This window comes from Falco biarmicus, chromosome 1, assembly GCF_023638135.1.
Source record: "Falco biarmicus isolate bFalBia1 chromosome 1, bFalBia1.pri, whole genome shotgun sequence".
Classification (NCBI taxonomy): Eukaryota; Metazoa; Chordata; class Aves; order Falconiformes; family Falconidae; genus Falco; species Falco biarmicus.
In genome coordinates this window covers 72899034-72924756 of record NC_079288.1, presented here as the reverse complement: position 1 = coordinate 72924756, position 25723 = coordinate 72899034, and the positions used below count along the sequence as shown (strand labels likewise).

Sequence of the window (25723 nt, the reverse complement as noted above, 5' to 3'; positions counted from 1 at the left end):
ATATTGCCTGCCTTCAAAATTACACAGGATGGGGGGGAAAAAAAAAAACCAAAATACCAAACTGCCTGCCTTTACAGAGTTGCCACCTACCCCCCTCCTTTGCCCAGGAAAAAAAGCACCTGCACCTGTGTCGCTCATGAGCAGGTGGCCATTAACCTTTGCAACTTCACAGGGGCTGCAATAGACACTTCCTCTTGCCATAGGCTCTTCCCCTTGCCACCCACACACTCGCGCACTACTCATACATAACTCGCTTTGTCTTCCTAGCATGGCTTTCACGTAGCCCAACAATGGATTCTTTGCCTCCCTGCTAGTCTCTGCTGTTTAGTAAGGGGTCTTTTATAAAAATCAAAGCAACAGGGAAAACATCTTGTTGTCCTCCACAGATTTGATATGAATGAAAACTGACTTCCTTGGAAGCTGTTTCAAAAATGCATTTAACACAATCATGGGAACAAAAAAACCTGAAACACCCCCCCACCCCCACATATTGCAAGGTTCACAGCTCTGCAACCACCATATGCCCGCCCACCCACCCACCCTCTGCAGCCTATTGGCATGGTATGCCTGGCTATCACACCTTAAAAGCACATATATTCAACTGCTACATACTTTTTTTTTTGTTGGTGGGAATGTTTTATTTGAGTATGTCTTTCAAGCCCAAATACAAAACCAAATGCAAAAGGAAGGTGGGAATTTCCCTAATTTTGAAATACAAAGAATGACTTCAGGATGAGAGGAAAGGGGAAGAAACAAGGCTCCTAAAGATGTATAACTGTTACCCAAATGCAAACAATACATTTCCAATTCTCTGCAGAGCTTTATGTTGTACTTATGGATTCAAAATAAAAAACCATTCACTTAACACAAAATAATCCAGTAAAGTATATTTAAGTGCCAAACTTGGAAGAAAGTGGCATTAAAAAAAAAAAAAAAAAGAATGTTTTCCCATCTTCCCCAAATTAAGTAGAACAAACCCCCATACCCTTCAAACCAAATGAGATTGTGAGATTGTTACAACACTGTACAGTACACTCATAATTAAGATGTTGAAGTTGTGGGCAGGGTCAGGCTAGTATAACAAATCTCACTCCAAAGATTGTTAACACAAGATGCGAACTGTAAGTAAAGTGCATGAAAGGAAGCCTGCTCAGCTAAATGAAGTAGACTGAAAGATCAGAAGTCAGCGGTCATTCGCCAGAGCGGCAGCAGGCCCGAAAACCACACTGCAAATTCTGGCATCCACTGGCGGTTTCAGCATGGGGACCTGCACAAAAACAGAACAAATGTGAAAAGAAGAAAAGGGCCATTTATTTAGATTCAGAATTCTTGAAATCTGGTAATTCAGAAAATGTCTTTTTTTTTTTTTTTTAAATACACTAAACTTCATTCAGCACTGTGACATCTGAAACTCACTCAGTACTATATCACAGTATAAAAACCTCAATTTGAACAGCAATTTTTCAAGAGATTTTTGCTCTGATAGCTTAGTTAGGCCCATGAAGATAACACATTCACAGTGACACAGATGTACAATGAGCAACACTGAATGAGCAAGTTTAATGAGCTCTCACAGCTAGCTTTCGGAACTGAGGTATACTTTCACAATGCATATTTAACTTGTGTTTTTCAAATTCAGATGACTACTTTATGGCATTACCAAAGAAACCATAATCTCCAAAACCATTTCTACTGTACTGGAAGGAGGGTTTTAGCCTGGAAGATTTTTTTTTTCTCCATGAATACTTCATGGTTGGCTAGACTTCATGTACTTTCACTGGAAATTCAAGAACTAAGGAGAAAAATCACCTTTAGTATCACTGCAGTTATCAGAAGCCGTGAGGCTAAAAATTAGCCATTCCAAAGAAAGAAAAAGTTACAAGCACAGACAGTACAAACCAACACTGTAATTCTACCCACCTCCACTTACCTTTGTTTACTGTTATCCCTTTAATTTGAAATGTTACAGTGATCATGAGATAAGAAACTATTAGGTTTATTAGTACAGGATTTTATTTCCTGCAGCCATATGCCTGCTTTAGAGACAGAAATATTTACATTCAGGTTGGCTGAACTCTGGCACCCAACATAATTTGGAAGCGGGTTGTTGAGTTAACTAAAGCTGGTAAAGACCTAAACCAGGACAACCCAGATTTCCCCCCCCCCCCCCCCCCCCCCTTGTACTTGAGTCAAATCAAAGAATATATAGAGTGGTTTTAATAGGTTTAGAAAAGACTAGCAAAATCATGTAATGAACTAGGGCACCATGCTATGTCTGGCTTGTTTTTTCCCCTTGAACAGTAATTTAAAGTCATAATTCAATTAACTTCCAAGAACCTGGTGTCTGGAAGTCAGCTTTCTGCTTCATGCCACACACCAATAAGCAATATTCTATAAGGTAATTAAGCTAACATGCATGAGCCTGAATAAAACAAACCTGAAGCTGTAATGGACAATGGTTACAGTATGCAAAATAGTAAACTTTTTGTTTGTCCATAAACTCATTTTCCTTTTCAAATCTTTTTATTCACCTGAACTAAATTTTGATCCTCCAAGTCACTTACGAGCTAGAGTTTGAAAGATTCTTCATTAAGTCCTTTAAAAAGGAGACTCGATGCTTCTGAATAGCTGGTTTAGCAGAGCATGTTCTGTGCAGCAGTATTTTCCAAGTCGTAGCTGACCTTCCTCATCATTGCCACAGCTAAGCAGCACATCAGTAATTTTGAAGCAACTGTCACATTTCTAGTAGAATGCTTGTTGACAAAATGTACAGAACAACATCCCAAGGAAGGGGATACTCGGTATACTTCAGTATGGTTTACCATCCTTTCCTTGCTCATTTTAGGAATGTTCTTCCTCATGCTCATAACTGCGACATAAAAATTGCCCTTCTAGGTCTGACGAACAATCCATCTAACACTACCTCCGCCCCGGCAACAGCAAGTGTTATCAAGAGAGACGATATAAGCCTACCGTGCATACCTTTTGTGTCTTCCCAGCATTCCCAGCTGTTGCAGTAGGGACATTAGAGTCCATTCCCTTTAGTATTTGTCAGTGGCTCAGTTGTGCATTTGTTTAACCTCTTTTTAAACTCACTGATGCTAACTGCTTCCACAATTCCCCAGAGGACCAAGTTCTAGAAGCTCACTGCATTGTCCATCTGCTTTAAATCAATCACCTACCCACTTCACCTGCTGCCACTGACTCTAATACTGCAGAATTTGGAGTTACTGCTGCACATTCGCCTCATCTATGGCTTTCCCAGCTCTGTAAACAGTCATCTACCCTCCAAGCCTTCTCATTCCCAAATTGAAACATTCCAGCCTTTCCAGCGGTCCTTGCAAAACAGCTGCTCAGTTCCCTAACTGTTTTTAGTAGAGACCTCTTCTGTATCTTCTGTATCTCCATTACATACACTCCTCAAGATGGGGAGACCAAAACTGCATGCAGTATTCCAAATGTGAGTGCCCCAAAGCTTCCAGGACCATGCAGCAACACCCTCTATCCTGTTTTCAACACCCTGATGATGCATAACATTGGTGGTGGCTTTTTTTGGCTGCTGCTGCAAACAGGAAAGATCTTAGAATTAGCACCGACAGCTGTCTAAAATCATTATCTCCACACTGCAACTGCCAGCCCTAAATTCAGTTTCATGCAATCACAGTTTGATTATTCCCAACCACCCAGACATATAATAATACATACAGCTATATTGAAGCTTCCAAGAAGTCCTTCTGGAAATCTTCACCACCAGTATCATTACCTGAGGCAGCCCATTGCCACTCAAAAACTTCGGAATTACTGTGTGTATTTCTTATGCCACAAGAGCAATGGAAACGCTGAATAAGACTGATCACAGCACTGAACTGGGTGGGGGGAGGGGGGAGAATGGGGAGATGTCACCTCCCAGATTCCTGTCCATCCTGAACAGTGAGCATTAAGCCCTGCCCTTTCTTATCCTCAGCTTTCAATGTTTAAATTTAAACCAGTCTTACAGCAACTTAAAATCTCAAAAATGTAGTAAGTAAACTGCATCATCTGAAAAGTTTATAAGTTTATTTCCTAATTTCTTAGGCACTGAACTACAAGTGACAGTAACCACATCACAGTGAAAATTCACCCTTCTTCCTATGCTGCATTTCTTGTCCCGTATCTAGTTCTCACACCATCACTAACTTTCCTTTATAGCCTCTGATAAAAAACTCCGATTAAATTAAACATTCAGGATTCAAAACCACACCTTCCTGAAGTCTGCCATCCTGTATTCCTTCTTGGCATATACAGACAATTCCCATAATACGGAATTTTATGCTCTTATTACAAGGTAGTAACGGTCATTAATGGTTGTTTTAACAGCAAGACTAATTGGTTATGACTGACTTCATTTATGTTTTGGCAAATCAACTTATCCCCTTCACAGGTCATTTATCTCCTCTATAAATACCCTAGCCCTCCTTACCTTGTTCTTTTTACATTTGACACAGCAAAATTCAGAAGCCTTCCCTTTTGACAGCAAAAGAGACTGTTTTTGTTCCCTGCAACTGACTTTTGGCTGCATCTCTTTGGCTTCCTAATCTCCAGTTTCCCCAGTTTTGCTACTGGTCTCATTTGGACTGGACTTTATTTTCAAACTATCTCTGCTGAAGTTCAAGCAGCCTCCAATATTGCCAAAACCCACTTCCCCCTGCTTCCTTTAGGCTGTATATACAAGGTTTCCAAGTCATCTTACCTCACTGATGCACCAGGTTAAGCAATATGGTAACTGTACACAGTTCCTTTTATACCGTCCAGCAAGTTTCAGCTCTTACCGTGGGGACAAGCTGCTTTCAGAAGGGTCCCTCTCTTTCTACTATGAAGACTTAACTAGTACTAGCAGCAGCGAAGCCAAAATTAAACGCATTTTGGCCTGGTTCACCTCGGAAAGCAAAGTTAAACGAGCCACAGTCTACATTACCGGTTTAGTTACCTCTGAACTGGACTATTGTAATGCTCGTTGCATGCACATCTGATTACTCAGATTCTTCAGGTGATGCAGAATAGAGCTCTGTTTACTCACGATGAGCAGCTCATGTTTTTTCAAATAAAGTACATGTGAACACGTCTTGCAATGTGAGAGGAGTACAGCTATTTGATTACTCTATTTTGTTACATGTACTAAGGTGAAACAAAAATTAGTCAAAATCACCAAAAATACCATTTCACCAGACCAAGACCATGGTGAAAGAACCACTGCAGCTAGGACAACTGGCTGCCATACCACAGCCCTTTAGCCACTTGTTCTAGCTCTTCTTGCCTGTGGCAACAGAAACATTCATGTGGTCTACAGCAAGATGGATCCCTGACCTGTCTAGGAAGAAGAAGAAAAAAAAGACATTCAGCTACCCTAGTTCTTGTCTATGTTTACCAAGTGGCCATACAAAGATTTATTCTGGCCACAGAAAGGCAGTTAAGAATGAGCTGGAATGTACACAAAGGAGGGAAGGAAACAATTCTTTTTCACAGCCACCAGCAGCAAGCGGCTCCACTGTCAATACTGCGTACCATACTTGATGGCAATGTAACAGAAGTAATGCATTACAACGGAATTACTAAAGTGCTTAATCTGATCACTTTTATCGTAAAAATATATATATATACATAAAAAGGTAATAGTAAACTCAACTTTTAATTTAGTAAGTGCTGCTTTAATCAGCCTTTGGTAAAGGTACACTTACAGACCTTTATGAGAGCACCCTGGTTATTTGTAAAATGCAAAAAGAGACCAAACTCGAGTCGGCAACAATGCATTCCCATATAAACCTGCACACAGGAGTCCCTTGATGTTAACTGAAATTGCAAAGCCTGGGCTCCATTGTTGGAAGACAGATCAAACTACGACCGATGGATTTCTAAATGCCAGAAGAAAAGACTGAATCATCAGAATCACCACAACGTTATTTCATTAATGCCCTATTTCTTTAATTACAGCACCTGAGGACTACATCATTAAAAAACTCTAGAAACTGAATCATACTTAAAAGCTGTAAAGAGCTACTGGAGCCCCATTTTTCTTATCCTGAAGCTGACAGCACTCCAGGCCTTAAAACTGAGAATGCAGTACGGAGACTGAACAAAGCTGGAAAAAACAGCCCATGGGGAAATATAAACTTCTAAGTGGCAAGAGGTTAACTCAAACATTTAACTCTTCTTACCGAGTTCAGTGTGACCTACAATCAGATGACTTTAATAGCTAAAACACAGCAATTAGGAGGGGTGTATACTGACACATTTGTTTTCAGGTACAGCTGAGGGTTATCTACCTCCAAGTCTCCAGTGTTGAGCAAAACATAGGCAGAGGTCCTAAACATCAGTATGCAAACCAAGAACTGAAGTCATACCAACAGCAAACACAAAATAAATTTGGAAGTGTGCTCTCATGGTCTCTGCTCATAAAAAATTACATCATTCTACTGCTGGGCAACAGCAGTCTGTGACTCAGACCCAACTGAGTCTGTCTAATCATAGCTGCTCTACCTTTTTAGTAGACTAAAACTAGAACTAAAACTGGTGAGACTACCATGCTTAACGGAACTCTGAAAATGGCAAAAAATACGCCTATCAAACAAATCCAGCAAGCCCTCCACAGCGAAAACGGAACTCTGAAAATGGCAAAAAATACGCCTATCAAACAAATCCAGCAAGCCCTCCACAGCGAAAATCCAGTGAGGTTGTGTGTAAGGCTCTTGTTAGGATCAGTTTTACAGAAGAAAAAAAAAAAATGTATCTAAAAACAGGCTGTAGGTGACAGTAAAGCCCGTATTTATCAACAAACAACAGTTGTATCTTTATTATTTCAAGGACGGCTAACTTCCATGCTGTTGGCTCCATTTTTTGTTCTGCAAGAGTGACGGGTTTTCCAACATGATCCCAGAACATACCTCCTTCCCCAAAAACAATCTCCGATAAGCTGGTGGGCAAAGAAAATTATGAAATTATTCTCTGCATGCTTACAGATCAGTAATCTTTGTGCAGTAATTAATAAGACAATCTATATGTGCAAAGAAACAAAACTGGCTTCAGGTATGGATTGATTTAAATGAAACAGCTACTGCTTTCCCTACAGTTACTTTAGAAATACTAAATGATATAGAAATAGTTCCAGCTGTCACAGAAGTCCTGCTGCCCACAGAGTGGAATAAGGCATTATTTTCACACTGAAAAGCCCTATCTATCTATCACAACAAAGTCTGAATGAAAATACGAAGTACAGTACCCATATAAAGGTCCAGGGGATTCAGTTATGAAAGGTTATTTCCCACTTCAGAATTCTGCTTAAAACACCCCTTTTAAGTTTTTAATCTACTTCCTTCTTAAAGAAAACAGCCACACACTTCTGAGATGCTACCATTTCTCACTAGATGTGGGAAGCCAGGCCGTTACAGCCTCACGCTCCTGTTGATTTCTCTCTACAGGAATAAACTGTTCACCCAAAGGCATGCATGATGCTTTACAGAACCAAGCAGAGCTTATAGGCTCACAGCTTCCAGCAGGCAATAAAAGCAGGGAAATAAAACAGGACAAGCATCAGGACAACTTTACAGAGTAATTCCAAAAAGTATTCTGTTGAAATGTACATTTCTTGAGGATATTATGGAACAGTCAAGCTTTAAAGTGGCAGACACACAGAAGATTCTGGCTTTGTAAACTAAGATGACATAGTGTATTTTAGGGACAAAGAGAGAAACAGAAATGACTGAAAGCAAACTAGAACATCAAGTCTGGTATTACTGATAGAAGTGAAAACAGGAAAAATAGCAAGGAATCAGATGTGAAAGGAAAAGACTTTTAACTGATCTTTGAAGGCATCTTTAAACTCAACACAATGCAAAAGGAGAGTCAGTGAAGGATTTTTAAAAAGCAGCCTTGAAATTTTCAGGTTGAAATGGCAGAGGGTTTTTATAAGCTGTATTCTAGATGGAACAGAAGTAACAAAAAGAAGTGTCTCTAAAGAAAAAAGGTCTGTGTCAAAAAGGTGCATAAAATACTGCAAAACTTACGGAAGCAAAATATGGTTTAATACTTTCACTGCTAATATCAGGATCCAATCCAAGTGCATCATATTGTGTCAATTTCAATGGACTGAATACCCAAATGTCAGTATAGACTTACTTGTAGTACCAAACCTCTGGCATCCTGTACCCCTGCTGTTGCTGCATCTCAACGTAGATGCAGATTATTGAGCTGAACACCATGAACTACCAGGGAATATAACTGTTTTACACACAGTTAGGTCTTATAATCCTGTGAACTCAGTTATTATCCTCCTTTTCACTTTCCTTCTGTTGCACTTACCTGTTTTAAATTCACGCATGCAATACAAGTCACACTATGGTTCCCATCTCTAATGCTATGAACACTTACTGGACCTAACGTAACAGACTAAATTCCAGTGTGGTAAACACTGAAGAGACCTTCATCATAAACATATTTTATACATTTTTCCAGATCCTTCTCTAGCTTCGATCCTTCCCTAAGTTACTGACTCAAGCAAAACCAGAAAAACTAAATTACATTTTCCATAAGGACACATAATGGCAGGATCAAAAATATCCTATACCAAAACTACTGCAATATGGGAGGTTTGCATGGCAAAACACAAGTCACTCCTTTCCCAAAAACCACCGCTTTGGTACCAATCTAATGAAGCCTCTGTCTGAAGTTATGACCATAAAGAAAACAAACAACTACATGGTTTACAGAGAGGACATGGGAAGGGCAAGTGTGTACTAGCTTGTGGAGACTTACTTTCTAGCCCATATTACTTACACTAAACAAAAATTATGAGATATATGGTCTAAGAATGCTTTCCTAGGTAAATACAGAACTATACTAGTGTCAAACAAAAAAACCCCAAAAGAACAAATGAGGAAAAACCACCTTAACACTTGTATTTTCATAACTAATCTGTGAAACTCAGGGCTACACAGCCAAGAAAAAAAAAAAAAAGGTGGGATTTTGGTCATTCTTTTTGTTTTAAGAAGTGTCCTTAAAGCAAACATTGTTCCCCAGAAAAGCATCACATCTGCATAAAAAGACATTACCGTTAATGTTGTCACAGTAGTAAAAGTGTTCATCTTTTAGAGAAGGGCATGCAGAAACTAAATCCTGCAGGCCCGCACCAGTTACAGTGAGACAACCCGAGAGGTTAAGGTGTTCCAAATGTGGCAGTCCGCCTCCGAGAGTCAATGCCCTGTTAACAGACAGAAGAGAAGTGTTAAGAGTCTGCACAGTGCTCGACTGACAAGTACTCCACTGCATCCCCAAGTCACAGACTTAATTGCATCTCATAACAGAAAACACACCTCAAACAATGTAGTTTTAAATCTGGCAGTTTCATACCTTATGAAGGGGAACAAACACCGCTGAAGCTACGTAACAGACCCGGGAAATGAATTGATTTCTACAGAAACTAACAATTCTTTCCGATAGACTTAAATGGTAAATCACTTCATGAATGACTCCAGAGATGACCAAGTATTTCAAAGAACTACCAAGACATTCTTCTCCAAAACACCACTGATTCTGGCAACTCTTCCAAGGTGATGTATATTCCTCCACCCACCATGAAAACATGAAACTCCAAAGCCTGCTGCATTACGATTCCAAAAGTTTGACTGTCTTACATTTTTTCGGTCAAAATTATTTTGGAATCCAAATGTTTATGTTCCTAGGACTGACAGAGGAACCTCTTTCTGCCAACACACCATCTTATTATTCACATGGAATTCCTCACTTTTTTCCTCCAAGTGCAAGAGAGTTTGGCTGCTGATGCAACAGCCTCACAGATGTATCACACCTGAGCAATCATTCCACATTAGTCTGCCTGCTTCTCTGTGAGCTTGAGCAGCCAGCCCAAGTTCAATCAAAAACAAGCTCACACACCCGAAAAACACACCAGGCTTGAATCACCAAGCCACAGATTCAAGCCAGGACATAAAACTGAAAATGCCTTCAGAGCATCACTGTACAACTTTCTCCTGTCAGCAGGCAGAAGAACTGTTGACCACAAAACCAGCTATCCATTAACAGCTTCTCTATGAAATGAGCTGGCAAGTACTTCTACTAGGAGGTTTCATTCTCTTTTCTCAGGGACCCAAAACACTCCAGTGAGCGCAAGAAGCACTTGTTGCAGCATACTCTCAGCTCTTAAATGCTTTCTTTTGTCCAAAAAGCGTCAATGGAAACCAGCACCACGACTAAACCCTTCCCATGAGTCAATGACCAAATCTCCTTTTGGTCCTAGATTTCCAAGTCATAAAAGGACAGACCAGTAACATGCAAACTACTCGCAGCATGACCTAATCAGCACCTAGGGAAACTCAGCCATAGCCTTTCACTCCAACACTTGAACAGCAACAAGCTCAAACACGATGCACAGCTACATGAAGCTCACCCTGAGCAAGACTAACGCTGCCGAGTAAAAAAAGTAACTGTCACTAGAACCACTATGGGAGACATTTGAACAGCTGGTATTTCTGCACATCAAATGGGAATGAATTCTCTGGAGAGACAAATCAATGCCAGCAGTGCCTCACACACGCTATTTCCCAATACGCCCAGCATACATGCAGGTAGGCATGAAGTCTTCCCACTCCAAGAAGCTTTAATTAGCCCCCAAATGCTGCAGCACACCCAAACACATGGCTGCAACTACTCCAGCCTCATCCCATTCTCATTATGAAGCATAACTACATTTTTCTGACAATGCAAAATATCAGTGGCAAATATCACGCAGAGGATTCTGTAACTCTTGAAGCCATATCAGTGTTCAAGTCAACTATTTTTTTCTCCTCCTTTAATTCTTATAAGAAGTCATATTTAACATTATATTCTAAACATATAAAATTATCATAGAAACAGAATCATTGTGGTTGGAAAAAATATTTTAGATCAACTCCAACCATTAACCCAACACTTCCAAGTCCACCACTAAACCATGTGCCTAAGCACCATGTCTACACGTCTTTTAAATACCTCCAGGGATGGTGACTCAACCATTTCCCTGGGCAGCTGGTTCCAGTACTTGACCACCCTTTCAGTGAAGAAATTTTTCCTAATTTCCAGTCTAAACCTCCCCTGATGCAACTTGAAGCCATTTCCTCTCATCCTATCACTTGTTACTTGGGAGAACACGCTGACTCCCACCTCGCTGCAACCTCCTTTTCAGGTAGTTGTGGAGAGTGAGAAGGTCCCCGCTGAGCCTCCTTTTCTCCAGGCTAAACAACCCCAGTCCCCTCAGCCGCTTCTCGTAAGAATTGTGCTCCGGACCCATCACCAGCTCCGTTGCCCTCCCCTGGACACGCTCCAGCACCTCTGTGTCTTCCTCGTCCTGAGGGGCCCACAGGTGAACACCGTAGTCGAGGCGCAGCCTCACCAGTGCCAAGTACAGGGAGATGGTCGCTGCCCTGGTCCTGCTGGGCACACGGTTTTGGATACAAGCCAGGATGCCCTTGGCCTTCCTGGCCACCTGGGCACGCTGCCGGCTCGTATGCAGATGGCCGTTTTCTGCCCCAGGCCCTTTTCTGCTGGGCAGCTTGGCAGCCGCTCTGCCCCCAGCCTGCAGCGCTGCGTGGGGTTGGTGTGACCCCAGCGCAGGCCCCGGCACTGAGCCTTGTTGAAGCGCACACAGCTGGCCTCAGCCCATCAATCCAGCCTGTCCATAAATTATGTCCTTATCCAGACATAAATGAGATGTTACTACATTATAAAGTTTCAAGCAACTGACAGCCATAATGAAAAAATTAGTGAACTAATAAAATCACTAAAGATCAAATCTAACAGCATTAATACTGCCTAGAACAATAAATTCACAAAAATATTTAACTTTGGAGCACATGCCTAGAAGACTTTATGGTTTTTAAAACCCCCAAAAGGAAAAGCTAGACAAAGTTCAAGTCTGGTACTACAAATATTTTAAAATGCAAAGACCCCTTAAAACTTACCAATTTCTTCAATAAAAATGTTTCTATTGAAACTAGGCAGATTCACACCAGAAGGACCCAACAAATAAAATCAGAAAAAAATGTACTGCAGTAAAATAGTTAAAAAATGCCTCCTCACCTGAGAGCACGGTCTGTGATCTGGAAACATCCAGACAGACTGAGAAACTGAAGAACTCGTGCAGTCTCTTCATCTGTTTTTTCACTCCCAGAGTATGCAGAGTCTTTTTTCTCTGACTGCTTAGTCCTTGTTGTTTTTTTACACAGTGCAGAGGACTCTGGAAGTGCTCGAATAGTTCTTAGTGCTGTCCCAGCACAACAAAACGAGTGACCGCAGTAAATCAAGTCAGTAGAAGCACAGTGCTGCTGCCACCCTCTAGTCCTTAATCCATAAATTTCTCTACTGTAGCACGATGCAGAACAATTAATATGGGATGTTGGTTCCATAAGACAAAATCCTTCAACATTTCTGTGTCTCCACTCTGCAGCATCTTCAATGTCAGCTAAGTCATCCGCATCTAGCATCCACACGTAAGCAGAATTAAAGTTTTCTGAGCTGTCAGGTTTAGTCCAATGCTGCTTGCTGTCTCCTCCCTCAATTAGGTTTTCATTGTTGATTTCATGCAAACAATTATACTTCTTGTTGGACTGCAAAGTAATCTCTCTGTTTTTCCACAGCATCTTAACATTCCTGTTTCTGCAGCTTTTCAGAATACCTCTGGTATGGTGAGTTGATATGATACCCAGTGCTCTGGAAATCCTCTCTATAGCCACATCTGTGATTTTCTCACATCCAGACAGATCAAGGTGGCGTAGATTTTGACAATAACCAACTGAAGACCAACTGAAATCAGGTGAAAAGAAGTGGGTTGGTTGGTTGGTTAGGGGTTTTTTTAGGTTTCGCTCAGAAACAGATGTTACAGCTAAATATACGAAAGAATATTTCACAAGTAAAATACATGTATGAATTCACAGAAGTTAGACCCCTGACAGGTTAATTTGATACTCCAAATACTGTAATACATGCCTAGAAAAAGTGTCTAAACAAACATGAAATAAGGAATTAGTAGCAACCTGTATTTTTCCATATACACAACTTAAATGAAGTTCAAATCTGCCCTACATCAAACAAGTTTTTAAATAGTAAATCAGACTGCCAACACCAAATACATACGTGACAATCTCAAAAAGCACCTTCTGTTGTGTATAATGCAGTTACCAACAGCCATCTAAGTTACTAGACATTAGCTACTTTCTCAGAAGGCTGAAAAAAACCTTACTGAACTAGCAAGTTTTACACACATACACACACACACACACAAAAAATACATCTGAGACATAATATTCAAAGTATTTTAGTAGTTATAATTTCTAGTATTTGAGTTTCTCAAGTTTGGCTGTTTATACATATTGAAATATCAATGTACTACAATCATAAATCCTCTGTAATTTCACATTTTTTTCAGAGAAAATAGCTGGATTCCTGAAACACATTCTTTGTACAGTATTAATTACTTCATGAAAGTGGTGAGGATTAGAGATAATAATGAAATGAGACTTTTTCACATTAACAAAACCTCACCCCTTCAGCCTTATCTTTTTCAACTGAAAGAGAAAATTGTAATTTTCTACAGTAATACTGTTACATTATTAGCTATAAAAGTCTATAGCTGATTTAAGTGACCTTTATATATCCATAGTTAGTTAATATCATTTTCCCTAAGTGATTACTTACATTTACAACAAGCCAAAGCAATCTGCCAAGTTACAAATTGTGGTGTTAGAAATACAGATATATAAGAAGTGGCAAATAATGTAAGTTTAACCTTAGATGGACAAAAGCTCGTGAAGTTTGATTTCTGAGCCACAAAAAATAAAGCTTTTACTTCAATTAAAACTTCCTGCACAAGCTGCAGTGCTGTTACAAGCATCCACGCTGTAAAGTTTTCTGTGTCATTAACACATAAAACTGGAGAGTACTGTGTGATTGAAAGTGTTGAATACTGAAATAGCCACTAAGTTTCAGTATCACAACAAGACCCATTGGTGCAGGCTCTGCATCCACGCATCACCCCACTGACATCAATGAAATTTTGTAGGCTTTGGTAAAACTGTGAAATCTACAGTTACTACACCCAAGTCTTAGAGCTTTGCCTACCAAACGCTACTGGCTACATCAGACCAAGAGACCTACCATAACTGGCTCTCCAAAGTCTATGGACAATTTCAAGTTGTTAATATTAGAACAAAACACAATTATTGTTATGAAGAGCTAGCTACACATTGACAGGTAATACGTACCCAATAGTGAAGAGAGAGCATTTGAAATGGACATTACAAAGTTACATGCTTCACTTGCTATTTCATTGATTTGTTACTCCGGTTTAGTTCTTAGTTACACGTGAATCCTGAATGTGATTTTTCTATTTCTATATATTGGCAACGGACTAAGACGTGTTTGAGTGTTTCCCCTCCCCCACCTCAAAAACTGAATATGTTGGGGGTTTTTTTTAATGAAAGAACAGCTATCTAACCTTTCAAATGCAGAATCTGAAATATCAGTTTGAGTGAGATCCAAATATTCCAAGTTGGGGCAAAGCTCCAAGATCTGTCTAACCTGGAAAAGGAAAGGAAAACAATCCGTAAAGACACAAGCCAGTAAGGCTGCACACAGTGTCAAGAGACAACATACGAATTAACATTTGCTTGAACTGCAACTCATTTTCACTACTCAAGTATTTTAAACTCTGGCACATCAGTTATTAATTAGAGGCTGCATAGCCGCAATTATTAAAAGGCAGTTTCAAATTACATACCATTTTGCTAGACACTGCCGAACTGTAGGCCAATACTAATGTCTTCACTGAGGAGCCTACATGCGGGAGGACATTATGAATTAAGCCATGAAGTAAACGTTTTTCCATTTGTGCTATATTAATGGCAAGTGAATCTTCAGCTGCGTCTTCTACAAAATAAAACCAAAGGGAAAGACTTTAAAATACGCTTCATGTCATTTGGAATTCACATTGCCATCTTACATCGAACAAGTCACCAGAAAACTAAAGAATGCTTAACAAGGCATAAATTATGCTTAACAAAGCATAAAACTTGTGCCGAGTTTTAGCTCAACAAACTACTTAAGCCTCATCTTTAAAACAATATCTGCTTGTCTTTCTGACAGTCCTGAAGAGTTTAACTCCAATGGCAAGTAAAAACAGTAAGAGTCTTAAGAGAAAATTATCATTGAAGGACTTCGAGAAATATTTACTACAGATTATTTACTACAGATTACGTACTGCTCAGGGCTGTCTGGGGCAGCTGTTTCCACTGACCTGCTTTATACACCGAAATACTATCTCACAGGGCATTTCATATCCTGTGATATAACAGATTAATACAAATCTTAAATTAAGCCTAGAATGCATGAGGATGCACAATGATTCATCCAAACTTCCTGAAGAGATGAAGCCTACCTTTTACCTCCTCCTTAAATCCAGACACATCCCCATAACTCTTCTGCCTGCACTCACGTTTGCTCTCTCCTAGATGAATGAATTCAGCTCATTAAAACCCACTGCCTGCTTCTCCCCCTCTTCAGCCCCCACTCTCCTCTTTTTTTTTTTCCCCGCCCAGCTGGAAGTCAGGAGATGAAGATGGGGAAAAAGAACACTCATCTCAGGAACCTTAAGTAGTTAGAAGACAAAACAACCCAAACACTTTTTTACTGTATAGATCTACTTGGCTTAGTAAGCATTTAATCTAGACAGAATGTCAGTACTATTGCATCTGTCATTATTTTAAAGTACTGGTATCAACTATGATAAAACCTAGGTTTTTAACTTATTTTACAGAAGATACTCCATTTTATACATATACTTCTTACAGCCATGTCATCTGGGGGTGGGGAGCGGGGGGAGGCCACAGCAGCAAATCAACAAAATCAGAATTTACCTACCAGATTCATCTATGTCAGCATCTTCATCCCATTCCTGGAAAGCACGACTTTCATCTTTTCTATTTTTTACCCATTCCTCATCAGGTTCCGTCTCAAGATCTGCTGCAGGACCACTATACCAATCACCTACTCACCCCCCAGCCCCCCAAAAGAGAAGGCACAAAGAAGTTAAGACAAACTCCTAGTCACTGCAGGAAATAGTAATAACAACTTATCAATATACTGTGACCTGACTTAAAGATATAAATTAGTTTTGCATTCATCTCAACTAAGATTGGACTGAACCTCGACGTAACTTTTTTTGATCTATAGCTTCAAAAGATTCTTGGAAGAGCCTATTATGCTGTTCTGAGACATGCCTGCTGTCCTTATTTTCTTCAGGAGGGACCAATATGACTGCAACAACAACAACAACCACCACCAAATATAGGATATTTGGACTGTGTAGGTGCTGAAGTTCTTTCTGGTAGATAAATTAACCATCAACTTTTAGTATAACACTTGGTTTAAGACATTTCTGTTTTCCATTGGAATCTCACAAATATACATTCAACCAGGATGTATTTTATTGGCCTGGTTGTAGTCACTGGACGTAACAACTCCAGGGTCAAGAAACCCAAATTCCTGAAGGAGCCTAATTACAACAGCTATACAATACACGATTAACATACATACGACTCAAATCAATAGACAATTTTTTAGAACATCTGGATGATCATGAACATCAGCAACAGCTCCATTGTTTTACCTGGTAGGGCACCCCTACTCCCTGAAGGGGGCATTAATTTAGTTTGGGTATATTATAGCCTTGGGCTTGGTGTAAGCACGTCTACTGCCTCCCTCAGTGCAGATTTGCTTTAAACCAGAAACACCTTATTCAGCTCTCACTAGCCGGGGGATCCCGTTATCCCCAAACCAAGAGCAACCCCTGTGGAACAGTACCTAAAGCAAAAAGGTTTCTTATATGAGCACCACAGTGACAATGAAATCCTAATTGATTGTCAACCAGCTGTGAAGCAAAAGGTTCCAGTAACATTTCTCATCATCTTTAACCCATCTTTATAGTACATAAAAAACCTCAGAAGCCTTCTCTGTATTAGGAGGGAAAAAGTTAAAAATTTAATGAAATCTTTAGTTTTATGGGGTTCCCCTCCAGCAGTAAATCCCATTTGAGAAGCTTCCACCCAGTTTACAGCATTTCTGCACAAACAACTGTCGTAGAATAGACAGTATGTCATAGCTTCCTGTTGTGCCAAAAACAGTTTTAGGAATAAGTCATTTTAAGCAGTTGCCAATTATTTTTTTTGCATAGCACTCAATTATCAAGACAAATCTAACAATTTGAACTCCGAAACCTCTGCTCTCTACCCAGTCTTTTGCAGCTCAGCAACAAAACTATGATTTTCACTAAGATCTATCCAACCAAAAAATTCAGACCCAGAAGTCATTTAACTCCTGTCTGCCTTGTACAGATTTTAGAAGCCAGAAAGAAATTTTTAGCTTTTATGTATCTCAAAATTTAAGTTACATATTGTTAGCTTTCTCTCTTAAAGACACATAAAATATAGCTTACTAAACAGCAGAGACTGTCTCCTTGTTACTCAACTACACTGACATGGCAGCATTGTGCAGCATGCAATGATCTACTCCAGTGATTATTTAATAGTCACATAAATATGGACAAATACAAATAAAATATTTAAAGCTACAAACATTCTCATGACTTGTAACTGGCCTCACTGGAATAGAGTACTTTGTATACTTCAACAGGTACTTTTGTAAAGGTTACTTCTCAGCAGGAAATTTTAATTAACAGGAGTTTGAGGAAGAGAAGGTATAAAAAAACCCACTTAGTCCTTACTACTTTAGAAGTTACTGAAATAATATATCTAAAGAATCAGTACGAAAACTAACATACACTTTTCTTGGAAGTTTGAATAGAAAAAGAATAGATTCTGAGGAGGTATTAAAACTCCATGTTTTAAACTTCCATTCTGCAGTTATGTATTTTATTTCTACCTAGCAACCCAATGGAACAAAAATTTCACTGATATAGCTGTAACATCGGTATTTATAATTCAAACCCCCTTAGATTCTAATTAAGGTGTTGTATTAGTCAATATCCTTGTTAGCATTCATACAAGCAAACCAACCTCAATAAAACTAACCAACAGTTTGCATACACGAGCTACTCACGGGTTACAACCAAGACAACTATTAGTTTCTTAATTTCTTAATTCATAATTTGGAAGTATGTTTTGGGTTTTTTTAACATTTAACCAAGTTTCAGGGCACTACAGTTGCCAGAAGGGTACACCCTTCTAGCTCACTCAGCTGCCAGGTTCATTGTACATGATATCTAAGCCTATAAAAAAGAATGTTTTGGTATAGGCTTAGATAATTCTGACAATCAACACTTTCGGAGGAAGAATTAACTTTAACTTACCTCTGGCCCAGCGAACAGGATAAAGATGTTTCCAGAGAGATCCAGTTTTAGCCAACTGTGACCATTCAGTGCTTACTTGACTACACTGACATAACTCTTGGGGGTTAAGGTAACTGAAAATGGTCAGCATTACTTCAGGAGGAAGATTAGCAATATTTGTGGTGTGCCCTGTTACTTCGGTTTCTGAAATATAGAAAGAGTGTGTTAAGTGAAGCACAGCCTCACAGCTGTAAGCAACAGTAGTGGAACTCACAGTTTGACTAGGGCAATGAAAAAAGTGTGTCAAAAAAAAGAGTTTAAAAAAATAGGTATAATTTTGACTAAAAAAAAAAACACAGAACCAATCAGCTCAAGTTTTCTGTTTGCGTTTTTCTCAACTGGGTAGTTTTTTCCAACCCTGACCCCCAATGATACAAGAAAGCCCTGGACAAAAGTAAACTGCTGCTACTAAACCACAGCAAGATGAAAGCGGTATCCACTATAAATGAAATGTTTTAAAGAAATGCCTTCTGTCATAGACTATATATATACACACTTGCTTTGCCACATTCTCAGGAAACAGTACTAGCACACAGGATCTACCAGCTGGGACCACCATCACTGGAAGCACTCAATCTCTTGACTGGGACACTGCACAAAGACCATGCTTAACTCTGCAGCTGCCTCCCATTTTATTTCTAGCTTTAACTGCTAGCATAGACAATTAATTTTAACTTAGGAATGGTGACAAGCCATTCTGGTTGTAAAGTAATACTAAACATTAGATTAGAGACGACAATTTGACCATGGTAATTAATACTTCCATGGACAGCAGTAGGAACCATCCCCAATAGCTCTCCCTTACCTCCATAGTACAGAAAGAGCTGCAAACCATATATAGAAGAACAAATTCAGTGCTTTAGTTAGTGGGGGGGTTGCCGTTTTAAGAGAATTTTTAATGCTTTAAGGACAATTTACTTGAGAAAAAAAGTTTCTAAAATAGTTTTCAGGAGTCCTTAGAAATAGCAGGTTTCACAAATTAGTAGGTATTTACTTTAAAAGTTGCAACACGAAGTACGTAAGACTTCACAGTGAGACATGCATCCAGTTTCTTTTTCCAAAGAAGCTTCAAAAGTGAGTATAATGAAAACTTTACCCTGTGACAATCTATTGATACTTTAAAAAATATAATTAAATGCAGTTTCACTTGATGAATCGATATATTTATTCATACACCTGGCAAGTCACTGCAGGTAAACTACGGAGTATTTCACACTAAAATGCAGTTAAAACTGCACAGGGCTGCAAGATGTGTTATTTTCTTCCATTTTTAAGAAACGGTTGCAGGACACATACATCTCTCTCCCTAAAGTCTAGAACACAACCACTGCAGTTACTACTGTCACAAAACTGCTATTCCAACTAGACTTAACAGCAAGTAATGCTGTAAGACTGCTTCTGTCACATTCATCTGTTCAGACTCAATAGCATTTCACACCATGGACCATGATCTTTTCTGAAGGCATCACCTGGAGGGCAGAAAATGACCAGTTCAGTAGTTCAGAGAAGTCAAGTTTCATAAAAAAAAAAAAAGTATCTGATTACAGAGTAGCTTTTCAAGTTTTTCTAATGAGTACCACATCTTATCAACACCACAAAGTTCATGAGGGCTTGCTCTACTTATCAGTCTCACACCCCAGTACTACACTTTTGATACATCAATTTTCTGTACAGTGTACACTTTGGTACATCAATACATCAACTCTTTGTTGTTAGTTAAGAGTGAAAACTATAAAAATGTACAACTTAAGCAGCTTCAACAGTCATAAAACAAGCCTGAAGTGCACTTTAGTGGTCATCCATTTATTCTAAGTTTCATCAGGAAAGGTAGTTACAGATGAACACAAGTTAATTATCCACTTCCAGAACATTTTATCTGTATGCTGCACAGATGCATTCCCATGTGTTACTCCACACACAGAGCTTCTTCCTTTCTGACTCCTGGAGAGGCCCAAGGAAGTTAGGTAGCAGAGCTGGGGAAGGAGAGTTGCTTTTCATTTGAAATATTGTTAGTTACCCAACTGTTCTGTGTTACTAAACCATCAACAGAAAAAGCTTACAAAGCAGTCCTGAAAACCAAGAACTAAATACAGGGTCTTCAAATAATTTCAATGGAAGTATGAAAGTAGAGTTAATTTTCATTTCTGTCTATTAATTACGTCAAGTATTATCATGGGAAGGGAGAGGAAGAAGGTTGAGAACAGGTAAACAGTGAAGTACTATATACATATTACAACCTGTCAAGAAGCCTGTATCAAACAGTAAAAAGCTTCTGAAGTTTCAAAACTGTTTAAAGAAATTCCCATTTTATAAAAACTATTTTATCTGCCTGTACGTAACTTTAGGTATATCACTGGTGTGGCTTTTTAGATAAAAACTGCAGTTTGAAAATTACTTGAACTTTAATTAGATGCTTCACCTTGATCTGCTTTCTCATCCACAGAATACTTAAAGACCTTCTGAAGCTCTTCTGCTTGATTCCACTTACTAAGACCTCTTAATTCTGCAGCTTCCTTCTGCGAGCAGTGCTGTGCAATTACTTTCTTCTTAATGTCTTTCAGTTCTTCATAAGTAAAGTATTCCATCAACATTGGCTGAAAAACCTAAAGCAAAGGAAAAAGGAAGAGTCTGGTGCTGACAGAGATAGTCGATAATGCTACAAAGACCTATCAACGCAGAATTTCCTGTTTCAAATTCTCTCCAAGTAAAACATGTCATACATTAAATGAACCTAAGGACAGGACTATGGAAGTGTTGAGTTCCAACACTCTGCTTGCCAATGGATACCGCACAGGCCCAGGCAAGCTGCTTAACTGTTTTCCCCAACAGAAAAGGGAAGTGATTAAATTTGCTTAAACTATATAACTTCTTGAGGTACTCACATAGAAGGCAAAGTGGCAAAGAAGAAAACCATGAGAAAATACTTCCGAAGTCTGTCCAAGAGAAGATTTACTCTCTCTAGAAGATGCTTCCCAGTTTTTGGAGACCCATAAGTCATCAGACTGGCAGTACTAGTCTATGTTTCAAATATAGGTCAGAGGCTGTTTGGGAGTGTCAGTTTGAGTCATGAAGCACTGCTTTACAGACTTCTCTTTTTCCTTTAAGTTTTGGTAGGCATCCCCTTAAATATCTACCCACCCCAGTGAGCTTTTGTTAACCAATTTTTTAAAGGACAAGAATTTCATCATGAATTTTCAACATACTCACTGTTTCAGAATGTGTCACTTTGCAGTCGGAAAACAAAATAATGACACCACAGTCCTGAATGCAAATTGGTATAAGTAACAAAACCAGAGAATTGGGAAAAAAACCCTGAACCTCTAAGCCCTTTGTTTCTGTTATTCCAAACTCCAAGGAAGATCAGCATAATATCTGAGGAAAAATTTTACCTACCTCCTCCTCCTCTTTCATATGAGGAAGGAAATCCCTGGTAAAGGCTTCCAATCTCTCTTTCAGCTGTTTTGCATAGTTTAGCTGTTCGTATTCATTCTGAGAAGAAAGCAAAGATTTAACTATTACCTGATCTTGTCCATTGATTCAAGGATTGAACTGTTAAACAAGCCAGTGTTTCAAAGTAGAGCCCGTTATATCTTCCCCATGCATGCAGCATGTTCACTCTATTTCATGGTAGGAATGTGTTCACTTACAAAGTTTCACGACAAGCTGACAGTCTGTACCGGCCTGTTACTAGACAGAACAAACTATTCCCTTCCTGCCCGATTCCAATTTATTCTGCTATCAGATATGAATTAACTTGTCTAATCACATTTCTACTTTGGAGCAAAGACTGAAGTCTGCCAATCTAAAGTCTCACTCAAAGTTCAAAGTAGTACTTTGACTGTATTTTTACAAAACTCCTACTTTTACAAAGTAGAACTTACAGACTGATCTAAGTATTTGCACATTTTCCAAAATCATTATTCTACGATATAGCAGTTCCGCTTCACCTTTCCACTGCACACATTTTACACTGTTATTTTTCAACTTTAGCTTCCCAATTATAATCAGAATTTATTATCAGACATGCTCTATAGATTTACTTTGGAAATAGAAAGAACTTTTAAATAAAGATGTAACTGATTTCTGAATACTAAAGTTACACCAACCTCATCTATCAATGTGTTAACTTATTCTCTGTGCCAGTAGTAAGAAGCTGGTTCTGGAGTCTGCCCAGTAATTGCAACATACTGAAGTTCCTCATAGCTCTTACAGTAAATGTTGTAAGTTTTTCTTTTCAAACTTCTACAACATCAAGAAACCCTACCACAGTAAAAAGCTTATACCATCAAGTTTAATTTAAACTAACCACACTCAAAAAAGTTAAACAGTTGCTGTATCTAAGGAGACCTAGAGAAATGTTTTTCCACAGTTAAAAAGAGTACACTAGCATCCTATTAGAGAAGTGTATCACAAAGCCCAGTATTAAATTTCCTCGCTCCTTCACATTCCGTTTTCCAATTCATCAATGGAAACAACTTAAGACAAATTTCAAGGTTTAATACACACAGAGGACAAAAAAAAAAAAGTTATTTGCTGGATTCCCAGGTCAAAACCAGCTGTAAAAATGGAATTAGACTAAAATGGAATCAAGTAACTGCATATTTAATATTCCTCTTATGGAAATCATGGACCATGTATACTAGAACTGTTAATATGGTATGTCAAATTACTGGAGACGAGTGCAGGAAGGGAGAGTTAAGTTGGGTGCCCCAGAGGAAAGACGTGGCAGGACTGAAGCAGGATTCTACTGGAGAAGAATTTAACAAGTTTCAGTTGTGAAAAAGCCCGCTGGAGAAATAACATTTAGAGTTTCTTGAGGACTGGAACATCAACAGCATTACTGAGCAACGGATTACGGGAAGTAGTACATGACTCACTAACAGAATAAAACAATGCCTTTTTTTTTTTTTTAAAGTCCAGTAATCATCTCCATTTGTGACAATAATAGAATGCTATGTGCCACAAAAAAAAGGTACCCTGGGTTTCCTAACAAATTAATAAAAAACATCATTTGTAGAGTCAGAAATTGTTTGGGCCATTTAGCAGAGTAGTCTTTGTATTAGAAAATTCCACGTTGTCTCTTCAAAATACCTCCAATTATGCAGTGATAGACTTCTGTCACAAAATATACCTCTGAAAAGAACTTTTACTAGAATTTTAGTAACTGCTATGAATGGCAAAAGAATTTGTGTTTCAGATTGGAAAATTTTCACTACTGTATCAAACAACCACAAATGTTTCTTCTTCCTCCTTAGTCTGTGTAGAGCATTAAGAAAAGTTGAGGCAAACTAATAGATAATCACAGCATGTTTTCCTTAGAAGACAAGTCTTTCTTACACTCTGCTTACCTTTACATTCTTCAATCCTTTCTCAAAGAGGCTAAGCATCTCTGAGAGTTTGTTGTCCGAGTGTACATTGTACACTGTTCGGCTGCGTTGCTGAAGTAAACCAATGATACACTCATTTTCAATCTGCTCATGCATTTTAAATTCCTTGAATGTGGCATAAAGAGACTGCAAAAGAGCCCGAAAGTCATTGTTGTTGGAGAAGTTGGTCTTGGATAGCTAGAAGAAAGAAAAGCTCATTAAAAAAAAATAAGAAATTAATGAAAATCACATCAAGGTCAAGTTAAATCCTTAGAACAGGTATTAGGTCCAGTTAATCATTGTTCCTGTTACTTACAACACAAAAGCTGAGAACCTTCAGTTTTATACAGAAAACTGGCAAACATAAAAATTGAATTTGCAATTCATGCAACTCGCTTCAAAGACATCAAACATTAAGAGTAATGAATGCTTTTAATTTCAATGTTCAAGCTTAACAGATAAAAATCAGATTCAAATGCAAGATAGGAATACATAAACTGGTATTGTATTTGAATAGTAACTTTCACATAGTTTATCTAATTGGTACATTACACCATTATTTAATACGACTTCTTCCAGAAGTGGGTAGAATTAATACTAGCATTTGAATACTACAGATTAACAAATATTTATATGATAACCCTATTAATATGACTATTTATTCACAGGATTCATGATTATTTTAACCTTCATGACTGACTTATTCGATTTTTATTAACAGGAACCAACAAATTCTACATAAACCCCTCAAACTTTTTTAAAAACTCATTATGCATGGTCATTTCATGTAAAGGTTTTAATGTAAGAGGAAACGTAAAGCCATTCATACCTGAATTCTGTTAACTCCCCAAAATAAGTTAACAGAGCAGTTTTACTAAAATGTTGTGTTTTGTGAATGAGGTATAAGTAAACTAAGGGATTTAATTGCACAATTCCCTCATTTCCAGTGGCAACTACAACTGCATTTCCTATCACAGGCTCTGAAGAAAAAAAAAATTAAGCTAAAAATTTTACAAATAGTGCAAATAACTAATGATAGCTACAGAAGTTTAACAAAGCATAAGAAACACAATAATGCACACTGTAAAGAAAAGCATGCTACATTTAATCAGACAAATTCTGAAGGCAGCTGTCTTATTCCACATGAAGGAACAGAGCTTAAGAAAACAGGAAAGTAGTGTTAACTTTTTAAAGATCATCCTTGAGAGAACAATGCACTTACAGCACTAGCTTTAAGAAGCTAGTAGAATCAAAGTTGTGTTAAGCAACAAACAAATCTTGTGAAACACCAAGATAAGCAAATGTAGAAAGATTTCCTGGTAGAAAACAATGCAATCTCCCCATCCCGGCAGGTAACTGAAAGGCTTAGCCACTTTCCCAGATCTACATTTTAGTAGTAACTAAGAAGCCATTACCAGATGCCCCTGGGCCTACCTTTAGGGACACATTATCCACAAGGAACGCCGAGTCCTAACAAGTGAATACAGGCTACACTAGCTGTGGGAAAAGGTCTCCAATGGACCGTGAACCAGAAAACAAGAAAAAAATCTAGACAGCACAGAGCTCCTGATAACACAGTACTGCCATTTTTACATATGTATAGTCGACATAAGCAACAATATATTTTAAAACTGCATTTCCAATTGGTGAACGTTGAAAAACAGTATTTCTTTTCCATTCTTATGTTTTATTCCACGTGCAGCTTCAGGAATCATAGCCTACAGCAGTATACAAGAGCAAGCATTCTAAAAATAAAAATATTTTAATTCAGAAAACAAGCCACTGGAATAGTCATAATATAAAGATTCTGGAATCTAAGGATTCTACTAGAAACGGGAATCTGAGACATATGTTCACACATAATACTTGCATACATCAAAACCAACCATGAATCAAGGTATCTAAAATTTCTATTGTTTAAAAAACCCAAATGTACTTA

General features: G+C 38.5%; 1 protein-coding gene across 2 annotated transcripts in view; it reads right to left on the bottom strand.

Annotated features, from left to right (window-relative positions):
* Positions 1-612: 612 nt before the first annotated feature.
* Positions 613-25723, bottom strand: part of FBXL5 (F-box and leucine rich repeat protein 5) — a 35749-nt gene continuing 10638 nt past the window's right edge. The window contains exons 2-11 of one of the 2 annotated variants that reach the window (XM_056334899.1): positions 23767-23982; positions 21812-21907; positions 20838-21021; positions 18380-18562; positions 15934-16059; positions 14795-14943; positions 14513-14595; positions 12100-12822; positions 9081-9229; positions 613-1267 (exon numbers count right to left, since the gene is read on the bottom strand). In XM_056334899.1, coding sequence (XP_056190874.1) covers positions 1191-1267; positions 9081-9229; positions 12100-12822; positions 14513-14595; positions 14795-14943; positions 15934-16059; positions 18380-18562; positions 20838-21021; positions 21812-21907; positions 23767-23982 — 1986 coding nt within the window. In that variant the 3' untranslated portion in view covers positions 613-1190. Of the gene's footprint in view, positions 1268-6635; positions 6947-9080; positions 9230-12099; positions 12823-14512; positions 14596-14794; positions 14944-15933; positions 16060-18379; positions 18563-20837; positions 21022-21811; positions 21908-23766; positions 23983-25723 lie in introns of those variants that run through there. The other variant, XM_056334891.1, reaches the window with a different exon arrangement.